The sequence below is a fragment of the Acinonyx jubatus genome, chromosome E1 (assembly GCF_027475565.1).
Source record: "Acinonyx jubatus isolate Ajub_Pintada_27869175 chromosome E1, VMU_Ajub_asm_v1.0, whole genome shotgun sequence".
Taxonomy (NCBI): Eukaryota; Metazoa; Chordata; class Mammalia; order Carnivora; family Felidae; genus Acinonyx; species Acinonyx jubatus.
In genome coordinates, this window is record NC_069397.1 from 53,391,059 (window position 1) to 53,411,649 (window position 20,591).

General features: G+C 61.6%; 2 protein-coding genes across 5 annotated transcripts in view; one reads left to right on the forward strand and one right to left on the reverse strand.

Annotated features, from left to right (window-relative positions):
* KIF19 (kinesin family member 19) overlaps nucleotides 1-14,589 on the forward strand; it is a 26,720-nt gene extending 12,131 nt beyond the window's left edge. For 2 of the 4 annotated variants that reach the window (XM_027047857.2, XM_053212048.1), the window contains exons 3-20: nucleotides 651-761; nucleotides 1,400-1,487; nucleotides 1,772-1,908; nucleotides 3,218-3,343; nucleotides 3,691-3,885; nucleotides 5,185-5,331; nucleotides 6,535-6,657; nucleotides 8,099-8,264; nucleotides 8,983-9,157; nucleotides 9,291-9,489; nucleotides 10,105-10,375; nucleotides 10,470-10,591; nucleotides 11,068-11,201; nucleotides 11,443-11,548; nucleotides 11,741-11,837; nucleotides 12,329-12,723; nucleotides 12,908-13,067; nucleotides 13,305-14,583. In XM_027047857.2, the coding sequence (XP_026903658.1) occupies nucleotides 651-761; nucleotides 1,400-1,487; nucleotides 1,772-1,908; nucleotides 3,218-3,343; nucleotides 3,691-3,885; nucleotides 5,185-5,331; nucleotides 6,535-6,657; nucleotides 8,099-8,264; nucleotides 8,983-9,157; nucleotides 9,291-9,489; nucleotides 10,105-10,375; nucleotides 10,470-10,591; nucleotides 11,068-11,201; nucleotides 11,443-11,548; nucleotides 11,741-11,837; nucleotides 12,329-12,723; nucleotides 12,908-13,067; nucleotides 13,305-13,435 (2,883 nt within the window). In that variant the 3' untranslated portion in view covers nucleotides 13,436-14,583. Of the gene's footprint in view, nucleotides 1-650; nucleotides 762-1,399; nucleotides 1,488-1,771; nucleotides 1,909-3,217; nucleotides 3,344-3,690; nucleotides 3,886-5,184; nucleotides 5,332-6,534; nucleotides 6,658-8,098; nucleotides 8,265-8,982; nucleotides 9,158-9,290; nucleotides 9,490-10,104; nucleotides 10,376-10,469; nucleotides 10,592-11,067; nucleotides 11,202-11,442; nucleotides 11,549-11,740; nucleotides 11,838-12,328; nucleotides 12,724-12,907; nucleotides 13,068-13,304 lie in introns of all 4 variants that reach the window. The other 2 variants (XM_027047859.2, XM_027047860.2) reach the window with 2 other exon arrangements.
* On the reverse strand, nucleotides 12,052-19,077 carry BTBD17 (BTB domain containing 17). Its single transcript, XM_027047861.2, has 3 exons — nucleotides 18,892-19,077; nucleotides 17,176-17,452; nucleotides 12,052-15,815 (listed from the first exon to the last, which is right to left on the reverse strand). Exons 1-3 carry the CDS (start codon nucleotides 18,974-18,976, stop codon nucleotides 14,741-14,743), a joined length of 1,437 nt encoding a protein of 478 aa, XP_026903662.1. The 5' UTR covers nucleotides 18,977-19,077; the 3' UTR covers nucleotides 12,052-14,740.
* Nucleotides 19,078-20,591: the final 1,514 nt, after the last annotated feature.

Consider the following 20,591-nt stretch of genomic DNA (forward strand, 5'->3'; position numbering starts at 1 on the left):
TCTCCCCACTGGCTGGGGGCAGGGCGCAGAGGGGTGAGGCAGGCAGGGTCTCAGGTACCACGCAGAGGCAGTGAGGGGGCTGCAGGCTTTGAACCCAGATCCCAGGTTTTGAGTCCAGGGTTCCCCCTCCTGCTTCTGGTAGCTGAGCTTGGACAAGTTACTCCTCTGGGCCTCGGTTTCCTCATCTGTAGAGTGGGAATAATTATGGGCCTTACCGCCTGGCCTTGGAGTGGGGGGTTAAGCAAGTCCCTGCACCTAAAGGGCATAAAGTAGGTCCTGACCCAGAATAAGTGTACAGCAAATGTACCAGTTGTTACTGGTCCTACTTCTCTGGTAGAGGGGCCTGGGGCACCCAGGTCTGGGGCCTGGCTGGCTTGGGGCACCATGACGCCATCAGCTCCTTTGACACATTGTCAGTTGTTAGGGAGGCCTCCCCTCTGGGCATCCAGAGCCCAGCGCCCAGATCAGACGCCCGAGGGGCTGAGCCTGGGGCTCAGGAGCCTGGGGCTGAGCAGCTCCAGGACCTCCAGGAGGACCCCTCCCACTGCTCAGCCCGTGTGCTGGGCCAGGAGAGCTGAGGTCAGTGTTGCCATTGGTGTGGGCCTGGGGCTCCCGGGTGACTGCCAGAGCCCCCTCGGGGACCTTTGCAGATGGTGGTTCTCATGGACCCAATGGAGGACCCCGATGATATCCTTCGAGCACACCGTTCCCGGGAAAAGTCCTACCTGTTTGACGTGGCCTTTGACTTCACCGCCACCCAGGTGAGGGAGGGCCCGGGCCTAGGGACATGCAGGAGCCCCTCTCCAACCTTTGCCCCACCCGGGAGGGAGCCCTCAGGCGACCCGGCCGTGGACCCTCAGCCCTCCCTCTACCACTTGCTCCCTGGCCTCCATGGTACCGCGTCCCCGTGCGTGCAAATGTGTGTGCGCCTTTGTGGCTTGTGCCCAGCCTCAACACATAGACAGACCTGAGTCAGTGCACGGACGCCACCCTCCACAGGCACCCACACGGCACACCCCCAGGCTGGCCCCGCCCCCAGGAGCTGGAGGAAGGTGCTTGGAGCCCATCTGGCGCCGGGAGGAGAGTCTCGGGGAAGCCGACACCCTCCCAGATACCCCTCTTCTCGTCCATCTGGGGGATGCTCCCAGGAGCAGATGTAATGCGTCCTTGGGGCGGGGGGCCAGGAGCCAGCAGTGGGGGCAGGTGTCTCAGGTGTCCTGAGCTCTGTTTCAGGCTGGTGAAAGCAGAGACACCCACCCCCCACTCCCCGCCCCTACTTCTCGGGCTGAGAGCCCCAGAAACAGAACCTGCTCCTGCCCCGGGCCAGGACATGCCTGTGGCTGTGTGTGCTCTGTCCTGCCTGTACACCAGGCCCCTGACAATCTCCTCTTCCCTGCAGGAGATGGTGTATCAGGCCACCACCAAGAGCCTCATCGAAGGCGTCATCTCAGGCTACAACGCCACTGTCTTTGCTTACGGCCCCACAGGTGAGGCAAGACCCTGGGACAGGACCGTATGACCCTTCCGATCCCCTGGCCTCAGCTGAAGCAGGAGTCAAGGATGTGGCTTGATCCAAATGCCTGCAAGGCCCTCTGGCCACAGAGGCCCCATCCCCAGCCGAGAATGCCATCCTCCTCGCCCCCCTACCTCCCTGGCCATTTGCGGGGTCCGGCCTTGGGGACAGACTCAGGTGTGGCAGGGAGAGCCCTGGTCCGGCTGAGCTGTGCTTCCGGCCCCCAAACAGCTTAACCACCACCTTGTTCTGCCCCAGGCTGTGGGAAAACCTACACCATGCTGGGCACGGACCATGAGCCTGGCATCTACGTTCGGACCCTCAATGACCTCTTCCGTGCCATTGAGGAGACCAGCAATGACATGGAATATGAGGTGTCCATGTCCTACCTGGAGGTGAGCCCTCCCCTGACCCCAGCTTCAGCGAGAGGCCCGTAGGGCAGCCACACGCATTCCGTTGGCCCCATTTTGCCAAAACCCCGAGGTTCAGAGAGGTTACACAACCAGGCCAACATCACACAGTAAGTGAGGGAGCAGGGAGTCAAACTCAGGATCCTAGAGCTTTAAAGCCAAGCCCTGCCCCTTTTGCCACAATCCAAAGTAGCCTTGTCCCTGAGCAAAGACCTCAGCCACCCTCCCAGACGACGCCACACCTCAGCACCTCGCCATCATCAAGGGCCCCTGCCTTAAAGCAGTATCTGCCCTGCCAGGCCACCTCCAGGAACCCTGTGTGCATGGGTACAGGTAAGACCCGAGTACCTGGACAGGCTTGAGCCCACTGGCCTGGGTTACCCGGCCACAGCCTCTCCCGTGCCCACCCCGCGGGAGTGCGACTGCCAGGCACCGATGGGACAGCAGTGGTGGGAGCGTGCAGAGGCAGAAGAGCCAGTGGGCTGCACTCCACCTGGCTCCGGGCCACCCTGGCTCCCTCCAGGAGCTGATAATCTCCTGGGTGACAGCTCAGGAAGGGCAGTGATTGCTCCCAGCCACTGCTCCAGGGGCATGGTGTTGACTCAGCCAGCAAGATGCACTTGGGGGGGGGAGGGGAGGTTGCAGGGAGAAGTAGCATAAGGGTTGCCTAGCAACAGGTAGGGCTGGCCATCGGTCAGGTCCCAATCTTCTGCCTGGTGCCCAGCCCACCTGCACAGGGGATCCCACTTGTTTCTGAGGGTTTCTCTATCCGAGGTTCTGGCAGCCGGATGTTTCCCTGTGGACGCTAAAGTTGCCTTATCCCCACCCCATAGAAAGGAAGGGGTCTTTCTCCTTTTTAAAAAAAAAAAATATTTTGAGAGAGAGAGAGTGAGCATAAGCAGGGGAGGGGCAGAGAGGGAGAGAGAGAGAGAGAGAGAGGGAGAGAGAGAGAGACAGAGAGAGAGAGAGAGAGAGAGAGAGAGAGAGAGAGAATCCCAAGCAGGCTCCCCACTCAGCGCAGAGCCTGACGCGGGGCTCCAACTCAGAGCCGGGAGATCATGATCTGAGCCACAATCAGGAGTCAGATGCTCAACTGACTGAGCCACCCAGGCGCCCCAGGGGTCTTTCTCCTTAACCAGTTACCCTGAAAGGAGCCTGGGGCTCCCAGGCTGGGGCTAAGAATGTGTGAGCTCCTGTCCCCTTCTTGCTCAGGAGGGATGGGGAACCTGGTCCTTGCCTGGACCACCTGCCATTAGTCTCCATTAACACCCCTCTCCCCCCCCCCCCACATCAGATCTACAATGAGATGATCCGGGACCTGCTGAACCCCGCCCTGGGGTACCTAGAGCTGAGGGAGGACTCCAAAGGGGTGATCCAGGTGGCTGGAATCACTGAGGTCTCCACCATCAATGCCAAAGAGGCGAGTCTCGTGCAACCCTTGGGGCAGTGGAGAGGGACATTCACCCATGTGGGCAGGAGGGGACGGGGGACTGCAGCCAGGGCGCCACTGGGGGCTCAGCTGGGGCCGGGGTCAGGACAGATGCAGAGAATCCTGTATGACTGCTCAAGCAGGGGGCGCTTGCCCCTGACTTCATGCCCTTCCTGGCTGCACTGCCCCTGGGGACTAACCAGATAAGCAGCCTCCCAGCCCGCCCACCCGCCCTGGGCCCCTTCGCATCCCCACCCTGGGCCCCTTTGCAACCTCTAAGAGGAAGGACGTCCTTCCCAGATCCCCAGGAGTGACGTCCTTCCCACCTCTCCACGCAGATCATGCAGCTGCTGATGAAGGGGAACCGGCAGAGGACCCAGGAGCCCACGGCGGCCAACCAGACGTCCTCCCGCTCCCACGCCGTGCTCCAGGTGGCCGTGCGCCAGCGCAGCCGGGTAAAAAACGTCCTGCAGGAAGTGCGGCAGGGCCGCCTGTTCATGGTTGACCTGGCTGGCTCTGAGCGTGCCTCCCAGGTGAGGTCAGCTCCCCCAGGACTGGGGAGAATGTTTGGGGGGACCTGGGGGGAGGGCAGGGATGCTGAGCTCCTGGCTTCCCAGGAGATCAGGTTGGGGAAGCCATCTAGGGAGGGTAGGCGTAAGGGACTGAGGAATGTCACAGAGGTGCACGAGGGGAAGGGGTGGGGGTGGGGTATCCTGGCTATTTGTGGGAAAGATCCTGGGATGAGGAGGGTTTCCCCAGGCAAGGAGACCAGCTGCCCAGGAGGAGGGGCGCTGGGAATGAGCGAGTCCACATAAGGAGCTGGGGCAGGGGAGACACACATCCCCGGACTCAGGGGGCCCTGCCGACCACGCTGAGGAAAGAGGAGGGTCCATTACCCTTTCTCAGAACACCTATCCTCACCCTGCCAGCCTGGCACTGCGGCCTCGGCCCAACAGCACCCAGTACCCAGTAGGTAGGCCAGGCCCCCCTCCTTCAGGCAAACTGGGAGGTTTCACAGTCACCCAAGTGATGAGGCCAGGTGATGTCACTGCTAGCAGATGCAAGGGACAGGATATCGGGCCGGGGAGAATTCAGAGGGTTTCATGTTTGAACTTGTGGAATTGGGTTGAAACAGAAGGTGCGGTTCAAGAAACACACCCCTCTCTACCAGGAAGGCCTGAGGGCTTCCTGGAGGGACCCAGGGGAGGGGAGCAGCCAGGGAGAGGAGGTGCGCCAGCTTTGGGGGGCCGGGCAGCTTTGAGCAGGGCTTCTTCAGCATTGACAGTGTCCCTGCAGGCCAAGGGACAGGAGGGGGACCCCACACACTCACACACATACACACTCGTTTCCCTAGACACTCTCTCACACGTACACACATTCTTTCTTACACACGCACACGCGCGCACGCACACACACACACACACCTCCTCCTACCCCCACCCCCACTCCACCCCCGAAGCCTGAGGCGCCCTCTAGACCCCCGAAGCCTGGGGCGCCCTCTAGAGCCACGTGCCTGTGGTCTTGCCAGCTCTCAGCCTCCCTCCACGTCTTCCTTGGTGACATGGGGCCAGTCTTTGGAGGGGGACAAAGAGCCAGGCTCTCGGCCCTCCCCTGAAGCCTCCAGTCTGTCACTCTCCCCTGAGGCCTTCCTGTTCTCTCACCTTCTTGAACCCTGAAGAGACCAGGCCCTGGGGCACCTCCACATTCCAGGCCCCTGGTGGGGATAGGGGGGAGGGGCTTGTGGCCCACCCAAGACCACCCAGGGCGCAGGTGAAGCCCCTCCCCTTGCCCCACAAGGGCCCTGGTTCTGCCCACTTGCTCACCCCCCCCAGACACAGAACCGTGGGCAGCGCATGAAGGAGGGGGCCCACATCAACCGCTCCCTGCTGGCCCTGGGCAACTGCATCAACGCGCTGAGCGACAAGAGCAGCAACAAGTACATCAATTACCGTGACAGCAAGCTCACGCGGCTCCTGAAGGTACCAGCTGCGGCCCCGCCTGGGCACTGGGCCCCCAGAGCAGGGCTGCCCAATTCAGCAACTAAAAATACAAGACACCCAGCGACATTGGAATTTCAGACAAACGACGAAATTTATGTGAGTAGAAGTACATCCCATGCAGCGTTTGGGATATACTTGTACTAAAAAAAAAAAAAAAAAATCGTTCATCGTTTATCTGAAATTCAGATTTAACCAGGTGTCGTGTATTTTCCCTGGTGACCCTAACCAAAGAGTGGGCAACGGGGAGGGAAAGGCCATGCACTGGACACCCCCCTTCCCCCGCACCGGGCTGCAGGCCTGAGGGAGCCAAGAGCTGCCTGGGTTGGGGGGTTCAGGTGTCTGCTATTTGGGGGCCCGCCCCTGGCTGGGCCGTGTTCGGTGCTTCATTCCACTGGCTTCTTTCTTCCTGAAGCAACCTCGTCATTGGGGAAATACTATTTCCATTTGCAGATGAGGAAACTGAGGCACAGAGGGGTTAAGTAACCTTCCCAAGGGCCCAGGATAATACAGGCTGGAAGGAGGATCCAGACAGAGTCTGTGGCCTAATATCGCAACTGCGGCGTTAGCCAAGCCCCATGTCAGCCCGCCCCCATTACTGTGCCCACAGGCCACCGGGAGGTGGGGATGGTGACACAATTGAGCCTCAGCTTTCTCCCCACTCCCCCCGCCCCTCCCCAGGGCTGTTCACACGGAGCAAGGGAGGGGGTGGCCACAGGCCACATTCAGACTTCATACAGGAGTCCCCATCCCCCATCTTGCACTCCAGCTGAAACAACTGTGCCATCAGCAGTCAGAAATGGGGGGCCGGGGGGCCCCTTGAAAGGCCAGAGGTGATGGGAAGGGGGGGGCACCTCTAGCTGCCTTTCCTCATGAGGGGAGGGAAAGGGAAAGCCGGGAGGCCCTGACCTGGATCAGATACTTGAAATCTGCAAATGGGAATGTGGAGAAGAATCTGGAAGTGGGGAGGAGAGACAGCAGGGGGACGGGAAACATCTGGACCCAGGGGAGACCATGTGAGGCCCAACACCAGCACTTGTGGGTGAGTGCGAGCATCTGTGAGTGTGCGTGTGACAGAGCGAAGGAGAGCACACCTCGTGGAGGGCATCGTGGACAGCCCAGCAGGAGCAGGGTCCCAGGGAGGTGGTCCCCGGCTGACAGCAGCCCGCCCTCCCTGCCATCCAGGATTCCCTGGGCGGGAACAGCCGCACCGTGATGATCGCCCACATCAGTCCCGCGAGCAGCGCCTTTGAGGAGTCCCGGAACACCCTGACCTACGCTGGCCGGGCCAAGAACATCAAGACCAGGGTGAGGGCCCTGCCAGGAGGGATTCCTGCCACCCCACCCCATTCTCTGGCACCAGCCACCGTGGCACTGGCCTCCTTCCCTAAGTCCAATGTCACCCCACGCCATTCCCCACACCCTCAACACCTGCGTGCCTGCCGGGAAGCGCACCGCTCCCAAGGGCCCCCTTCTCCTTGTTCAAGGTCATGTGCCCCCTGCCCCTATCCCCTTCCATCTCCATTTTCGTCTTCAGATACCCGTTCAGACGTTTACATTTTCAAAGCCCGTAACCTAACAGGCCAGCAGAGGCAGCCGATCTGAGCGCTTTCACATGTCACCTCATTTGTTGCTCAAGTGAGGCCAGATTTACTATGCTCCCATCTCGTGGTTTAGGGAAATGAGGCTGAAGGAAGTTAAATGACTCCCCAGCTGGGCACTGAAACTAGAAGTGGCCCTGCCTGGTTTCGGAGTCACCCTCAGGCAAATGCATTAGAATCCCCACCACCTGCTATAGGAAGTGTCTTTTTTTAACATGTATAAAGTTTACTTATTTTTGAGAGCGCGAGTGGGGGGAGGGGCAGAGAGCGAGGGAAAGAGAACTCGAGACTCTGAGCTGTCAGCGCAGAGCCTGATTCAGAGCTCGAACTCATGAACCACGAGATCATGACCTGAGCCGAAATCAAGAGTCGGACGCTCAACCGACTGAGCCCCCCCCCCCCCCCCCACCGGCCCAAGGCGTCCTGGAAGTCTCTCTCTACCCGCGTGGGTGGAAGGGTGGGAATGTTCGCCGCCTGAGAGCTAGAACTTAGCAAACGCTCCCCTGACCCCGCACTTTGTCAGCTACTGTCCAGGGGCTTTCGGTTTTATTCCAATCCTCAAGGAACTTAATGGGAGGAGGAGGCATGTCCTTGAAAAAGCTCACTGATAATTCAGAATGTTACTAAGACAACAGTACCTGCTGAGGCCACTAGGGAACAGGGAGGTGGGGGTGAGCTGGCAGAACTCAGTGGGGCACTTTGGGGACTGAGAGTGGGACTCTGAAGGATGAGGAGGACAGTCCAGAAGGGCCAGCAGCAGTAAGAGGAGAGGTGTCAAGGGCAGGAAGGAAACGGTGTCTGTGGTAGTGGTGGGGACAGTAGGACAGTTCCTCAACCAGAGCAGAACATTCATGGAACAGTGCTTTAAAAAAAAAAAAATCGAGATAGCAGAGGGCCCCAGTGAAGGAACCAGAGCATTTCTCCGGAGCAGTAGGGAGCCAGTGAAGGTTGATGAGCAGAAGCAGCATTTTAGGAGCACGGGTCTGGCAGAGGCAGGGGGTGGGATAGGTTGGGGGGCTGGAAGCAAGGGTGGGGCCATTATCATCATCCAGGAAGACTAGGGAAAGAAGAGAAAGGAAGACCCTGCAGGCAGGCCCCAGTGTCTGGGGTGACTGTACCCGCCCTGCCCTGTTCCGTGCTCTCCGCAGGTGAAACAGAATCTGCTCAACGTCTCCTACCACATCGCCCAGTACACCAGCATCATCGCGGACCTGCGGGGCGAGATCCAGAGGCTCAAGTGCAAGATCGATGAGCAGGGTGGGCGGGGCCAGGCCCGGGGCCGGCCGGAGCGGGGTGACATCCGCCATATCCAAGGTGTGTGCTGGGAGCCCAGCTCAGGCAGCCCTCGGGGAGGGGAAGGGTGGGGGATCAGGCGGTGCTGGGTCTCAAATTCCTCGGGGAGGGGAAGGAGTGGGGGGGGTCAGGCGGTGCTGGGTTCAAATCCAGACTCGGGCATTTTCTGGCTGGGCGCCTTGGGCTACTCACTCAACTGCTCTGAGCCTTCCGTCCTGCAACTGTCAGGTGGAATCCTCATCTCCGTTTCAGAGACTTGACAGTAATTAAGACTGGGTGAGATCACACAAGTGACAGATGTGTGAGCATTTAGCTGCGGGGGGCACCACTCTGGGGCTACAGCGTAGGGCTGTGAGGCCGCGCCCAGCATCACTGGACCGAGTACCATCCTCTGGTAGATTTGTTGGCTCTGATGGCTGTCCAACAGATGGCAGTAAAGTGTCTAAGGGGCACCTCTTTATAGTTGACATGAAGGTTCTGAAAGGAAGAGCGGAAGCCCGGTTCACACAGAGGAGCTGAGAATCACCTTTGGGTCACAGCCTGAAGCCTCGATGTGGGGGTGGGGTGAGGGAGGAGGCAGCAATCTAGGAGGTCTTTTGGGAGGAGGTGGTGGGACAGGAAATGGTTTGGGAAGAAAGGGATGAAGGGGGGGGCGACCCAGGCCCAGACTTCCCCACCTGACCGTCCCTCCTCCACTCACTTCCTCTGCCCCCTCCCCCCCATCCCATCCTCTGGGCAGCCGAGGTCCAGCTTCACAGTGAGCAGGGCGAGCAGGCCGAGATGGGACAGCTGCGGGAGCAGCTCATCAGTGCCTTCCAGGAGCAGATGGACGTTCGGAGGCAGCTGCTGGAGCTGGAGAACCACGCCATGGAGGTCCAGATCGACACCTCCCGCCACCTGCTCACCATTGCCGGGTGAGCACCGCCTGCCCGGGCGCTGTCCAGGTCCCAGCCGGGGCCTGGGACAGAGGGGGCTGCGGCTGCGGGCTGTCCCCCCACCCCCTCCCGTGGTCTGACTCCCCGTTTCCGGGGGTGGCGGCTGCGGCAGCTGGGAGCACGAGAAGTCACGCAGAGCGCTCAAATGGCGGGAGGAGCAGCGGAAGGAATCCTACACCAAGGACGACAGCGAGAAGGACTCAGACACGGGCGATGACCAGCCAGACACCCTGGAGCCCCCGGAAGTGGCCTCGGCCCGGGAGAGCATTGCTGCCCTGGTGGGCGAGCAGAAGAAGCTGCGGAAGCAGAAGGTGTCTGGGGCTGGGGGCGGGGCAGGGAGAGTCCAGAAGGGGCTTGGGGGGATGGGGGAAGAGGGAGACGGGGGAGCTCGGGCCTTTGCCCCTCTGTGACCCTGAATTCCTTCTTTGTGCCTCACTTACTTCTCTGTAAAACGGGAGTAGTCACGCTGCGGTCTTAGTGGGGTTGTTGGAAAGACGAAATCAATGCCTTTAGCATACCCAAGACTCAAGAAGTGGTCGTCCCGTTTTAATTAGGGTTTTCCAGATAACAGATCTTTTCCTTCTGTTCTGGCGCACACCCTAACCAGGGGCTTCACGGTGCCATGAGCCCCGAGGGCATCGGACGGGCCGGGGTTGGGGCAGATATCCATGGGGCTGGCCCCAGGCGCAGGCCGCGGTCAGGGTGGCAAGGAGGTGGGCGCGGAGGGGCCATTTACGACCAGCCCCTGGTCGCCAGGCCCAAGACGCGGCTTCGAGGGTTGGCCTCAGAATGGAGCTTCGGCCCAGGGGGGAGCTCGGGGGTTTGGAGGGACGCCGACGGGCTCAGCGTGGGGGCAGCGGCGGCTCGCGGGCCCGGCCGCCTGGCGCCGACCACCCCCCCCCCCCCCCCCCCCCGGCCGCCCCTAGCTGGCGCTGGAGCAGCGCTGCCGCGAGCTGCGGGCGCGGGGCCGGCGCCTGGAGGAGACGCTGCCGCGGCGCATCGGCTCCGAGGAGCAGCGCGAGGTGCTCAGCCTGCTGTGTCGCGTGCACGAGCTGGAGGTGGAGAACACGGAGATGCAGTCGCACGCGCTGCTCCGGGACGGCGCGCTCCGCCACCGCCGCGAGGCCGTGCGCCGCCTGGAGCAGCACCGCAGCCTCTGCGACGAGATCATCCAAGGCCAGCGGCAGATCATCGACGGTAGGCCCCGCGCGCCCGAGCCACCCAGGTCCCACGCCCCGGACGCGCGGAGGGCCCGAGGGCACGCGCTGAGCCCCGCTCCTCCCCCCGGCAGACTACAACCTGGCCGTCCCGCAACGCCTGGAGGACCTATATGAAGTGTACCTGCGGGAGCTGGAGGAGGGCAGCCTGGAGCGGGCCACCATCATGGACCGGGTGGCCTCTAGGGCCCTGCAGGTGGGCGCGTGGGCAGGCCTGCGCATGCGCGCGAGCACATGTGCTGGCGGAGGGGCTCATGCCCAAGGCAGTGCCTGCAGGTAGCTGGGGTGCCAATGGGACCAGGCTGGCGGGGACCCCAGGGAGTTCACTCCCCTTCCTTCTTACCCCAACCCCATCCTTGCCCAGCCTGAGTCAGGTCCCCGTCCCGGGGCATTCTTCTCTAGCCCTTGTCCCCACCCAGGGTGTGAGGGTCAGGACTGGCTATCTGAGGTATCACAAGTGGCCCCAGATGCCCTCCCAAGAGACCAGGCCATCAGGCAGTGCCCCCGGAAGTGACCAGAAGACCACCGTTTATCCCTTGTGAGCCAGAACACGAACCCACTGCTCTCCCCAAACTCTTGGTCACCTTGTGTGCCCTTGTCACCCTGTGCTGTCACCTGGTCCAGGACCAAGTCTTCCGACTGCCCTCCCCCGCCTCCACCTTCCCTCTCCAGGACAGCTCCTTGCCCAGAATTGCCCCAGCAGGAACCGCGCTGACTCCGGAGTCTGACCCGGAGAGTGTGAAGACGCTGAGCTCTGAGGTCCAGCGCCTGCAGAACAGCATCCTCCCGCCCCTCAGCACGGAGAGGTGAGGCCAGAGACCACGTCCAGACAGTCCTGCCGGCCTGAGCCACCACCTGCTGAGCCGTAGCCCAGGGATGCCAACCCAGACTAGAGCTAACTGGGGGAGAAGGAGCAGGAACGAAAGGGAGGGGGAGGCACATGTCTGGAGCCCGAACTCCTGGGTTCTTTCTCCCCTCGGGGTGGGGGTGGGACCTCAATGGGACCAGCCTGGCCAAGAGCCACTCGTCCGCCTCTGCCAACCTCAGTGAAGCCAACCGCGTGTTCAAAGCCAGTCCCCGGGCCTGGCACGTGAAGAGCTCCTCTGTGCCCACCCCACCCCCCATCCAGATCGGCGGCCTGGTGACCCAGGAGGTGAGCACTGAGCACCACTGGCCCTGGGATCCTCTGCTGGGGGGAGGGAGCACAGGGTAGACCGCCCGTGGTTGGGATGGAGCCTTTCCAAAATGGCCATCACTGCCCCCCCCCGCCCCCCACCGAGGCCGCACTGTCTCTGCTGAGTGGGGCGTCTTAATGCCTTTCTCTTCTCAATCACTTCACCTGCAGGTGCCCCCTGAGGATGGCCCGGTCAGCCTGAGCAGCCGGATCAACTCTTCCCCCGACAGCAGTGAGAACCTATCAGAGATCCCCTTGTCCTACAAAGGTGTGCCCCCTGCCAGCCTGAGCCTGGCACCATTGAAACTTTGGTGCTACCCATTCTGTAAAGAGAGGCACCAATGCCCAGAGAGGATTATCCACCGGCTCAAGGACACACAGAGAGCTGACAGCACAATCAGAAGTTAGAACGGGGAGTACATGGCACTTAGGATCATGTCCCCCCCCCTGCCCCCTCCCCCGAGAATAACTGTAATAGCAAATATAGATGGAATCCCTACCCTCTGACTGCAGGCTAAGCCCATCTTCTCAGTTAATCCTCACACTGACCCTGTGGGGTTAATGTCACCATCCCCACTTTACAGATGAAAGTAAGGCTTGGAAACTTGCCCCCCGGTTTCTTAAACAGCAAGCAAGTGGGAGAGCTGGCCTTCCGGCTCTACTCATTTCCTGTCTCGGCAGAGGAGGGGCGTTGGAGGTGAGGGAGGGGGAGGAATATGTGATCCTGACCCCAGGTTGGGTGCTCCTTTCCCGCTGCAGAGAAGAAGGAGATCCTGACGGGCACCAAGTGCATCTCAGTGAAGGCGGCCAGGCGGCGCTCGCGGGCTTTGGGCGCCGAGGGGCGCCACCTGCTGGCACCTGCGATGGAGTGCAGCAGCCTGTCTCTGCCCTCGCTGAGTGAGGCCGATTCGCAGCCCCCGGGCCCTCTGGCCTGCAAGCGGCCACCCAGCCCCACGCTGCAGCACGCTGCCAGTGAGGACAACCTGTCTAGCAGCACAGGCGAGGCCCCATCCCAGGCAGTCGGGCCTGTCGGCGACAGCCCCGGGCCCTGGATGCGTGGCCAGAAGAAAAGCCCGGGCAAGAGACGGGAGGAGTCCCTGGAGGCCAAGAAGAGGAAACGGAGGTCCCGGTCCTTTGAGGTCACGGGGCAAGGGGTGAGGCAAAAGACAGGGCATGGGGTATCTGCGCCCCTTCATTGTGGATGAGAGCCTGGACTCCTCCAGAGGCCCCAGGGCACCTCCAGCCCTGCGCCACCCTCCATGCCTCTGTCCCCCGGGCTGGCACGGGGGTATACACCATACGGCTCCGACTCACCCCACTGTTCTCCAACCACCGCAGCTCTCCCGCCCCAAGACACACCTCCTGGGGCCCCGTCCCACAGAGAGCATCTTGGACCACAGGGTGCCCGTGTGTGGACACCCAGCACCTGGTATCCGGCATCTGGGAAAGGTCACGCTGCCTTTGGCCAAGGTCAAACTCCCTCCAAGCCAGAGCACGGGTCAGTACCAGCGAGGGACGGAATGGGGAAGGGGAGCCCTTGGCCACCCCAGGAAGGAGGCGTGTTGATTTCCCTGTACCTACGGCTGTCCACAGTTGGAAACCGGGCTCTCACAGAACGTCTATGGGACTGGCCTCTTGGGCTTGTGCCCCTGAGGAGTTCAAGGCCACTAGGATGACCAGAGAGGGAGTGGGAGGAATTCCTAACCCCCTGCTCCTGGCCCTTTCTCTGTTGCAGGCCCTGGGGACTCCTCACCCCTCGCTGTTCCCTCCAACCCAGCTGGTATTTCCCGACGGGCTGCCCGTGGGCCCCACCTGCCTCATGGCGCAAGCACCCATGGCAAAGACGGACGCTTCCGGCATACCTGAGGGGACTGGAACCTGCCCTCCTGCCCCCAAGGCTGGATGGGGTGTAGCAGAAAATAGGAGGTGGAGGCTGGGCGGATGGGGGTGACCTGCGAACAGGAGCTCGGGATCTCAGAAGGCTGGGGCTCCTGAGGCCCAGGAATCATGAGGGTGCCTGCCCAACACCTCCATGCTTTCGGTGCCACTGGGAAAGGGAGGTGAGCCCAGGAAGCAGGGCCAGGATGACAGGACTTCCTGGCCTCCCTGCCCTGAATAGAACCCCGTTGCCAAAACCCTGTAGAGACGTGTGGCCAGACTCGGCCTTGGACGTGGAAGGGTGGTGAGGTGAAGGGAGCTGTTAGTGGGACAGGGCCCCTGGGCTCGAGTCTGGGGCAAGGCCATCCTGGATGGTTGGGGAGGTCACTTCAGTCACCTCACATACTATGGTTGGGGCAGAGAAGGATATCTGGTTTTGTTACTTGGCAGTATAATAATAAAATGCCGTTTGGGTCTTGATGGTTATTTTGGAATCTAGACCTTGTCTGGAATGTGGGGTGCTCGTGACTGATAAAGAGGCAATCCGACTCCCTTCCTCCCTCCCCAACACCCCATCTCCACCTGGCCGGTTCCACTGCATCAACCTACAAATACCTGGGAGAAAGGAGTTTTTCTCTAGACCCTCCCCGGGAAGGGTGGGGCTAGCAAGGTCCATTCATGCCCCCTCCCACCAGCCTTCACACCTGCTCAGGGTGGGTCCCATGAAAGATCAGAGTCTTTTGGTGGACAGAACCATACAAAGCCTAATTAGCCAAATTGAGGGGAGGGGGGCACCCTCTGGAAGTCAGGGCTCAGAAATTGCCCAGCTAAGCCTCTTGAAAAAAAGTCCAGCAAGGGGTCCTGGAGGCCCCCAGATTTCCCAGGCTGGCCCATTTGCTTGCCCTTACCTGCCCTGTTCCGTGTGGGGGTGGGGACCTTCGAGAAAACCTAATGAAAGGTGGGGGAACCCCACACCTCTGGGACCATCCTTGGGCTGTTTTTACCCGGGAGCTGGGTAGTTCAATCATCCCCTCGGCTCGCTGAGCATCGGTTTATTCAACCAAGAGCGCTGCCTTCGAGGCAGCTGTGAAATCAGCTCCTGAAACCAAGCATCTGGTCTACCACCCCTCCCCTGGACGCCACCCCAGCTCCAAGGCCACCAGCACCTGGCCGCCCAGGGGACCAATGGAGGCATCTCCATTCGTGGCACGCCTCCCACATGCCGAAGGCCATCAATGCCAGGCCTCTATTTCCCACTCCAGAGGCGCCCCCCCGCCCCCCCGGCCCACTTGGCTACTTGGGGGTCCGGATGAGGGTGTGGTAGACCGGCTTGACGATGAGGTGCAGGTGCAGAGCGTTCTCCACCAGGTACTCGGAGTTGCGCCGCTGCAGGTCTGCGTGCGCCAAGAAGTCACCGGCCTCCTCGCTGCTCTGGTGGAAACTGTAGGCGTGGCGCACCAGCAGGCGGCCGTGCTGGCGCGCCCCCACCAGCACGGTCTTCTGGAAGCTCACACCCGCCGCGTCACCGCCGCTGCTGGCCGGCGTGACCACCAGGCGCGGCCGGCCGTCCTCTGGACGCGCGGCCGGCAGCGCGGTGCCCGCGGCGTCCGCGTAGACGGGCCGCAGGCTGACGGGCAGCCAGCGCGGCGAGAAGAGCACATTCCACGTGACCCGGCGTCCGGCGTCGTGGCCGCTCGGGCCCAGCTGCGTCTGGAAGCTGGTGCTGCGGTCGTCGCGGGCTGGGTTGTTGATGACCCACGGGGCGCCCCAGGCGGGCGCGAGGTAGTTGCGGGGCAGGAAGGCGCTGCCGTTGACGTCGAAGAATTTGGCGAAGTGCAGCGGCGAGGCGGCGTGGAACTGGTAGGCCTGCAGCAGGAGGTCGGCCACCGCGTCGCCGTGGCGCGCCAGGGCGGCCGAGCGCGCCTGCAGCTGGAACAGTTGCGCGGGCGGGATCATGGGGTAGCGGATGGCCCGCAGCGCGCGCTCGGCCACGGCGGGGGGCGGCCGGGCGCGGCCCAGCCACGTCTCCAGCGCGTGGAACAGCTCCAGCTCGTCCTGCAGCACCAGGTCCGAGCGCAGCAGGAGCTGCCCCAGCAGCTCAGGGCTCACGGCGCCCCACTCTGCGCTCCCCGCCACGGCCGACAGGTTCCAGGCCAGGAACTGCAGGCAGCTCTGGCGCAGGGCCTCGTCCCCGGTGCTCACCGCATAGTGGTACCAGCCCACCGCCGGGCCCGCGCCGCCCGCCAGGTGCGCGCGCATGTAGTCGGCCACGCCGCGCTGCAGGGACGCCACGCCGTACTTGGTGGCCAGCCTGTGCAGGGGGATGGCCTGGGCCAGCAGCACGGTCAGCTCGCCGCAGTAGAGGTACCTGCGGGAGAGGCGTAGAGATGTGGCACGGGCAGGGCAGGGCCGGCTCTGCCCCACGCGCGCAGGGGACCGGGCCTTGGATGTGGGCAAGGTGCAAGCGGAGCAGTGGACCCTGAGGCTTCCTGTCTTCCTCTCAAGGACCCTCCTCGCCCATCCTGCTTCACCCCTCTTCTTTATGCTTCTCTGGGGACATGGAAACAGCATGTCGTTATTGAGCATCTATCAGGTGCCCTGCTCTAGGCCACAAGACAGACGAGGCTCCTGCCATTGTGGGGTTTACAAGCCGGGTGCAGATCCATATCCTACTAGCAAGTGGGCAAATCATTCAACTTCCCTGAACCTTATGCTGATCAGCTGGGAAAGCGGGTAACAGGGCCGCTGTGACAGCTGTGGGGAGAAGGAACGAGGCGCGAGGCGCGGGGGGTAGGGGGGCGCTGGTTGCAGGGAAGGCCGTCAACAAGGGTTAATTCCCTCTACCCTCCCCCTTTGCTTGCAAGCTCCTCTTTCTCACTGCATCTTTCCTGTCTTCCGGCTGGCTCACTCACTCCCTGTCGCTGCCTGCTCCCATCCCCCTGGCCACCCTTCCTGCCAGGTCCCCACTGGCACGGGCTCTGACCGGCTGTGGTGACAACTGCCCACAGCTGTCTCTTCTTTCCGCTGCATTTTAGTCTCACATGTTTGCCTCTGGGAATAAAAGATGGTTTCTCAGCCTCCCTTCCAGCGGGCGTGGCCATGTGACTGAATTCTAGCCAATCAGAGGTCCGCAGAGGCGCTGTATGGGATTGGGGGCGGGTGAGGGGGGGGCCTTTTGCCCTTCTGTGTTACCCCTCTTCCTATTGCCTGGAATTCTGCCGCCGTCTTGTCTAAACTATTAAAACGGGGTTACTTTCTCTGACTCTAGTGTGAATGGCGCCCTTGTGCAGTGCACTGGAAGGCAGGAGATAGGAGAGAGAGCTGGCTTACTCTCCCTGGCCCTGAGCTTCAAACCCTGACCAGACACAAAAACCACATGGAGGCTCTAAAACAAACAAACAAAAATGATAGCTGGGCCCAACCCCAGACCTGAAGCCGGTGATCCAGAGCCGGGTCCGGGAATCTGCAGTTTTTAAAAGCTCCCAAGGCCAGGTTTGGAAACAGCTCTGCCAGCATTGGTAATTGACATGAAAATGCACAGAGCTTGCAGGCAAGGGCAGGGGGGTCACGCTGCATTTTGCAAGAGGGCAGAGGGAGGAGGGATGCATGGGGTGGCTGCACTGTCATCCCCATGACCTCCGGGGAACGGGTGGACATCGTGTCCGCTAAGGGGCTGAGAAGCCAGGGCCTTGGAAAGGGGTGAAGTCTCCCCCCTAACCCTTCCGCACCTGATGAACTTGTCAAAGACCGCAGCACAGTCCCGGGGCTCCTGAAGCACCGCCTCACTCTGGTTACTCAGCAGCTCCCGGAACAGCTCACTGTGCAAGCCCAGCAGCAAGCGGTGGGCGTGGAAGACCCGGACCTCGTCGGTGCCCGCAGCCTGCACCCGCAGGACCACATCGCTGGCATTGCCCTGCCTCAGAAGCTCTTGCAGGCGTTGGAGCAGCAGCTGGGAGTGGTTGATGGAGGTGCCCGTGGATTCCCCGCCAACATCGGCTCTCTGAGCTGCAGCGGGAAGGGACACGGCGCGGCTGAGAAGGCACCTGGGCCCCGGGGTGCGATCTAGGGGCACAGAGGGACCAGCTGGAGACGCCTGTGCTTGGGTGTGGGCAGAGGGCAGGCAGGTCTGGGGAGGCCGTGCGCCTACCCGTTTGTGCCCACGGAGCTTGTGGACGCGTGTATGCACACACAGGCACATCCTAGGTGAGGAAGATTGTGAACCTGACCCTGAGCAGACCCTGAGATGATGCTCTTGCAAGGGGGGTTGTTGATTCCCGGCGAGGAGAGATCATGGACCAGTGGGGGACAAAAATGCTCAAAACTGATCTCCAGGATGCCAGACCCCCAGGCAAGGGTTGAGGAACCACTGGGTCCCCACCCCTCTCACCTCCTGATAAAAGCACAAACCAGCTGATTAGACAGGCATTCCGTACACAAATAAGCACTGTAGTCTGGGACTCTTGATACATGAGGGAAGTGACAGGAATCAGGGTAAGGCTACTTGAGGTGCAGAAATCAGGGATGGCTCCCTGAGGAAGCGACAAGAAGGAGCCAGCCCTGCAAAGGCCCTTGAGAAGGATGGGCTCGGGGTGCTGGGAACAGAGGGAGGGTTGGGGGGGGGGGGTGTGGGCAGAGCACTGAGCAGGAGGGGCAGCATGAGAGGAGGCTGTGGGCAGGAGGAGAAGCTCTTTCCAGGCCCAGCTGCCCTCTTGGGTGCTGACCTCTGAGACTGAAGTCCACTTGCAGGAGGTGGCTTGTGGGGGACCAGAGAAAATACAGAGGTCGGGCTGCAGCTGGAAAGGGACTCTCACGGTCCCATCCGGCCCTTCTGCCATGTTTCTGGGGATGCCGTGAGGGTCAGATGGGGACATGCACTCAGTTACAGAAAACCCAGTGATAGAAAATGCAGCCAGCGGCTTCCCCGAGCAGAGAACAGTGTGAGGAGACTCAGAGGGAGACAAGGTGAGTGCCTGAGAGCAGCAGATGAGCACCTGCCCCAACACACACACACACACACACACACACACACAGGTCCATGGCCCATGTGGACTATGGCAGAGAAGGCTCACACGACAGCAGAGCATCTGTGTGTCAGAGAAAGGGGAACAGAGGGAGAAGGGGAGGGTGAGAGGTGGGTGGGCTGTTAATTTCCCAACCCCACCTCCCCAAGCTGTCACTATGAAGGCCCCGAATGCTGATGGCATTACACTGGGCCGCTGCCTGGGCCCACTTGTCTGGGGGAAAAGGTCTTCTTGCCGTTAAGACCCCTGCCTGCCCGCCCTGCCCTTTTTCCCTCTGAGGCCGGCCTCCTCCACGGAGTCTGCAGTGATCAAATCGCCCTGGCCTGCTGGACACCGCCCCCTCCCGGCCTCGTGGCGCTAGGGCCCAGCAGTCCTGCCTCTCTTCCCTGCCCTCCACCCTCACCCCACCCACTGCCCACTCACCTGCTCGAGTGGCCAGACCCACCAAGGTCAGGATGGCCCAGAAGCTGGCCCAGGACCCGGGCTTGGCATAGCCCAGCCGAAGCATCTTTGTGCCCCGCCCCTGAGCTCGCTGGAGGGACCTCGAAGCCCAGACCACTGTGCTCACATCCCTCCTCCTTATATAGGATTCAGCACAAGGGGATGGCACCCCCCTTCCGGGCCAGCTTCCCTCCCCCCACCCAGCCTCTGCTTCGGATTGGTGGAAACTGGCCCCAGCTGTTGCCCAGGCAACCACTTAAGCCAGAGAGCTGCCGCCTGGGGCTATTGTGCTGCCCGCGGCCCCCGAGGGGGACAGATCCGGCACCCTCCCCCACATCTTCTACCACCCAGCGGAGCTGGTCCTTTCTCTCCTGGGAGGTTTTAGGCTCTCCAAAGGGCAGGCAAGGGGCTCCAGGACCTCTGGCAGCTGCTGGCCCAGAGGGTCCCAGTCCCCTCCCCCAATCCCCAGGCACAGTCTCCGTCCTGGCCCAGAATACGCTTGGCAGCATCTTGGCTAAAGTGCCATGGTGAGCAGGCTGCAAAGAAGGCCCCGGAAGAGAAGAGGGAAGAGCTGCTTGGGCCCCCATCCCTCCCCCTCTTCCATTTTGGGGTGGGCTAGGTCTTCAGAGAGGAGAGCAAGGGTCTCGAATAGGGGCCCGTGGGGTAACTCGTATCACTTTCGTGTTCCTTGTCGAAGCCTGTTCCCTGCATGCTCTGGGAAGGGTGATGGGTCTTTCGAGAGCCGCCCTGGGGACTGGGACCATCATCCTCCAGGATCAAGGTGAGCTAAGGTGGCAGGGCTGGGCACAGCAGAAGCACCCTGGGCTGGGCACCACTGCACGGGAGGCCCTCCGTCCAGAGCAGGGCTGGCCCTCGGCAGACAGCCCACCCCCGGCCCAACTGGCACAAAGCTGAGCATCGGGACTGGAGATGCTGAGGTGGCCACCTGTCTGCCCTGTCACTTCCTTTAATTCACCTTCCCTGAGTGCCTCGGTCTCTAGGCTCATCTCTTGGAAGGCTTCTTTTACCAGCTTCTGTCTAACTTCCAAATGTAATTTTTCCCTTCCCAGAGTTCCAAGGAGACACACGGCAGACCCGTGTGTAGGAGAAACTGAGGCAGAGAGCTGGGTGGGTTGGTGCACAGGAGTGCTCTTCTAAATCCAAAGGAACAGGGAGCAGAGGGTGGGGCCTAGAACTCAAGGGCAGTGGGTGTGTCCGAGTGTCCTGTGGAGGCCTCACCTTTCCGGGAACCGGGTGGGGCCCGGCCCAGCTCTTCCGGGGAGGGACTCCTTCAGGGTTAATGAACTGAAGTGGGGGGGCTTCAGATAGATCCAGCTCAGTTTCCCCCAAGGCTGAGTCCTTGACTGGGGGTGGAGCCTGCCCTCGCTCGCAGTCTGGATCCCAGGCACCAGCTCTGTGCATTGATTTCTGCTCCCGGCTGGCACAGCACAGAGACTCCTACAGCCCCACCCCCTCTCCAGCGCTGCAGAGAGAGCAAGAATTGGGTCTGGCACCTGCCTCGTCCGGGTTGGCAGAGATGGAACCATCCAGCCCAGCGGAAACCCCTCCCGGCTGCCCTGACCTTCACGCCTGGCTCCCCTCATCCAGATCCACCAACCCTTGGCTGCCTGCCTGCCCTTCCCATGGACTGTACCACCTCCCCGGCCCGGCCCAGCAAGACA

Excerpts from the sequence above, each read along its gene's own strand:
- BTBD17 (XM_027047861.2), bottom strand. The coding sequence starts at position 18,976 with ATGCTTCGGCTGGGCTATGCCAAGCCCGGGTCCTGGGCCAGCTTCTGG. Across the intron at positions 17,453-18,891 it reads GGGTCTGGCCACTCGAGCAG|CTCAGAGAGCCGATGTTGGC; the intron begins GTGAGTGGGCAG and ends TTCCCGCTGCAG. Across the intron at positions 15,816-17,175 it reads GTCTTTGACAAGTTCATCAG|GTACCTCTACTGCGGCGAGC; the intron begins GTGCGGAAGGGT and ends CCTCTCCCGCAG.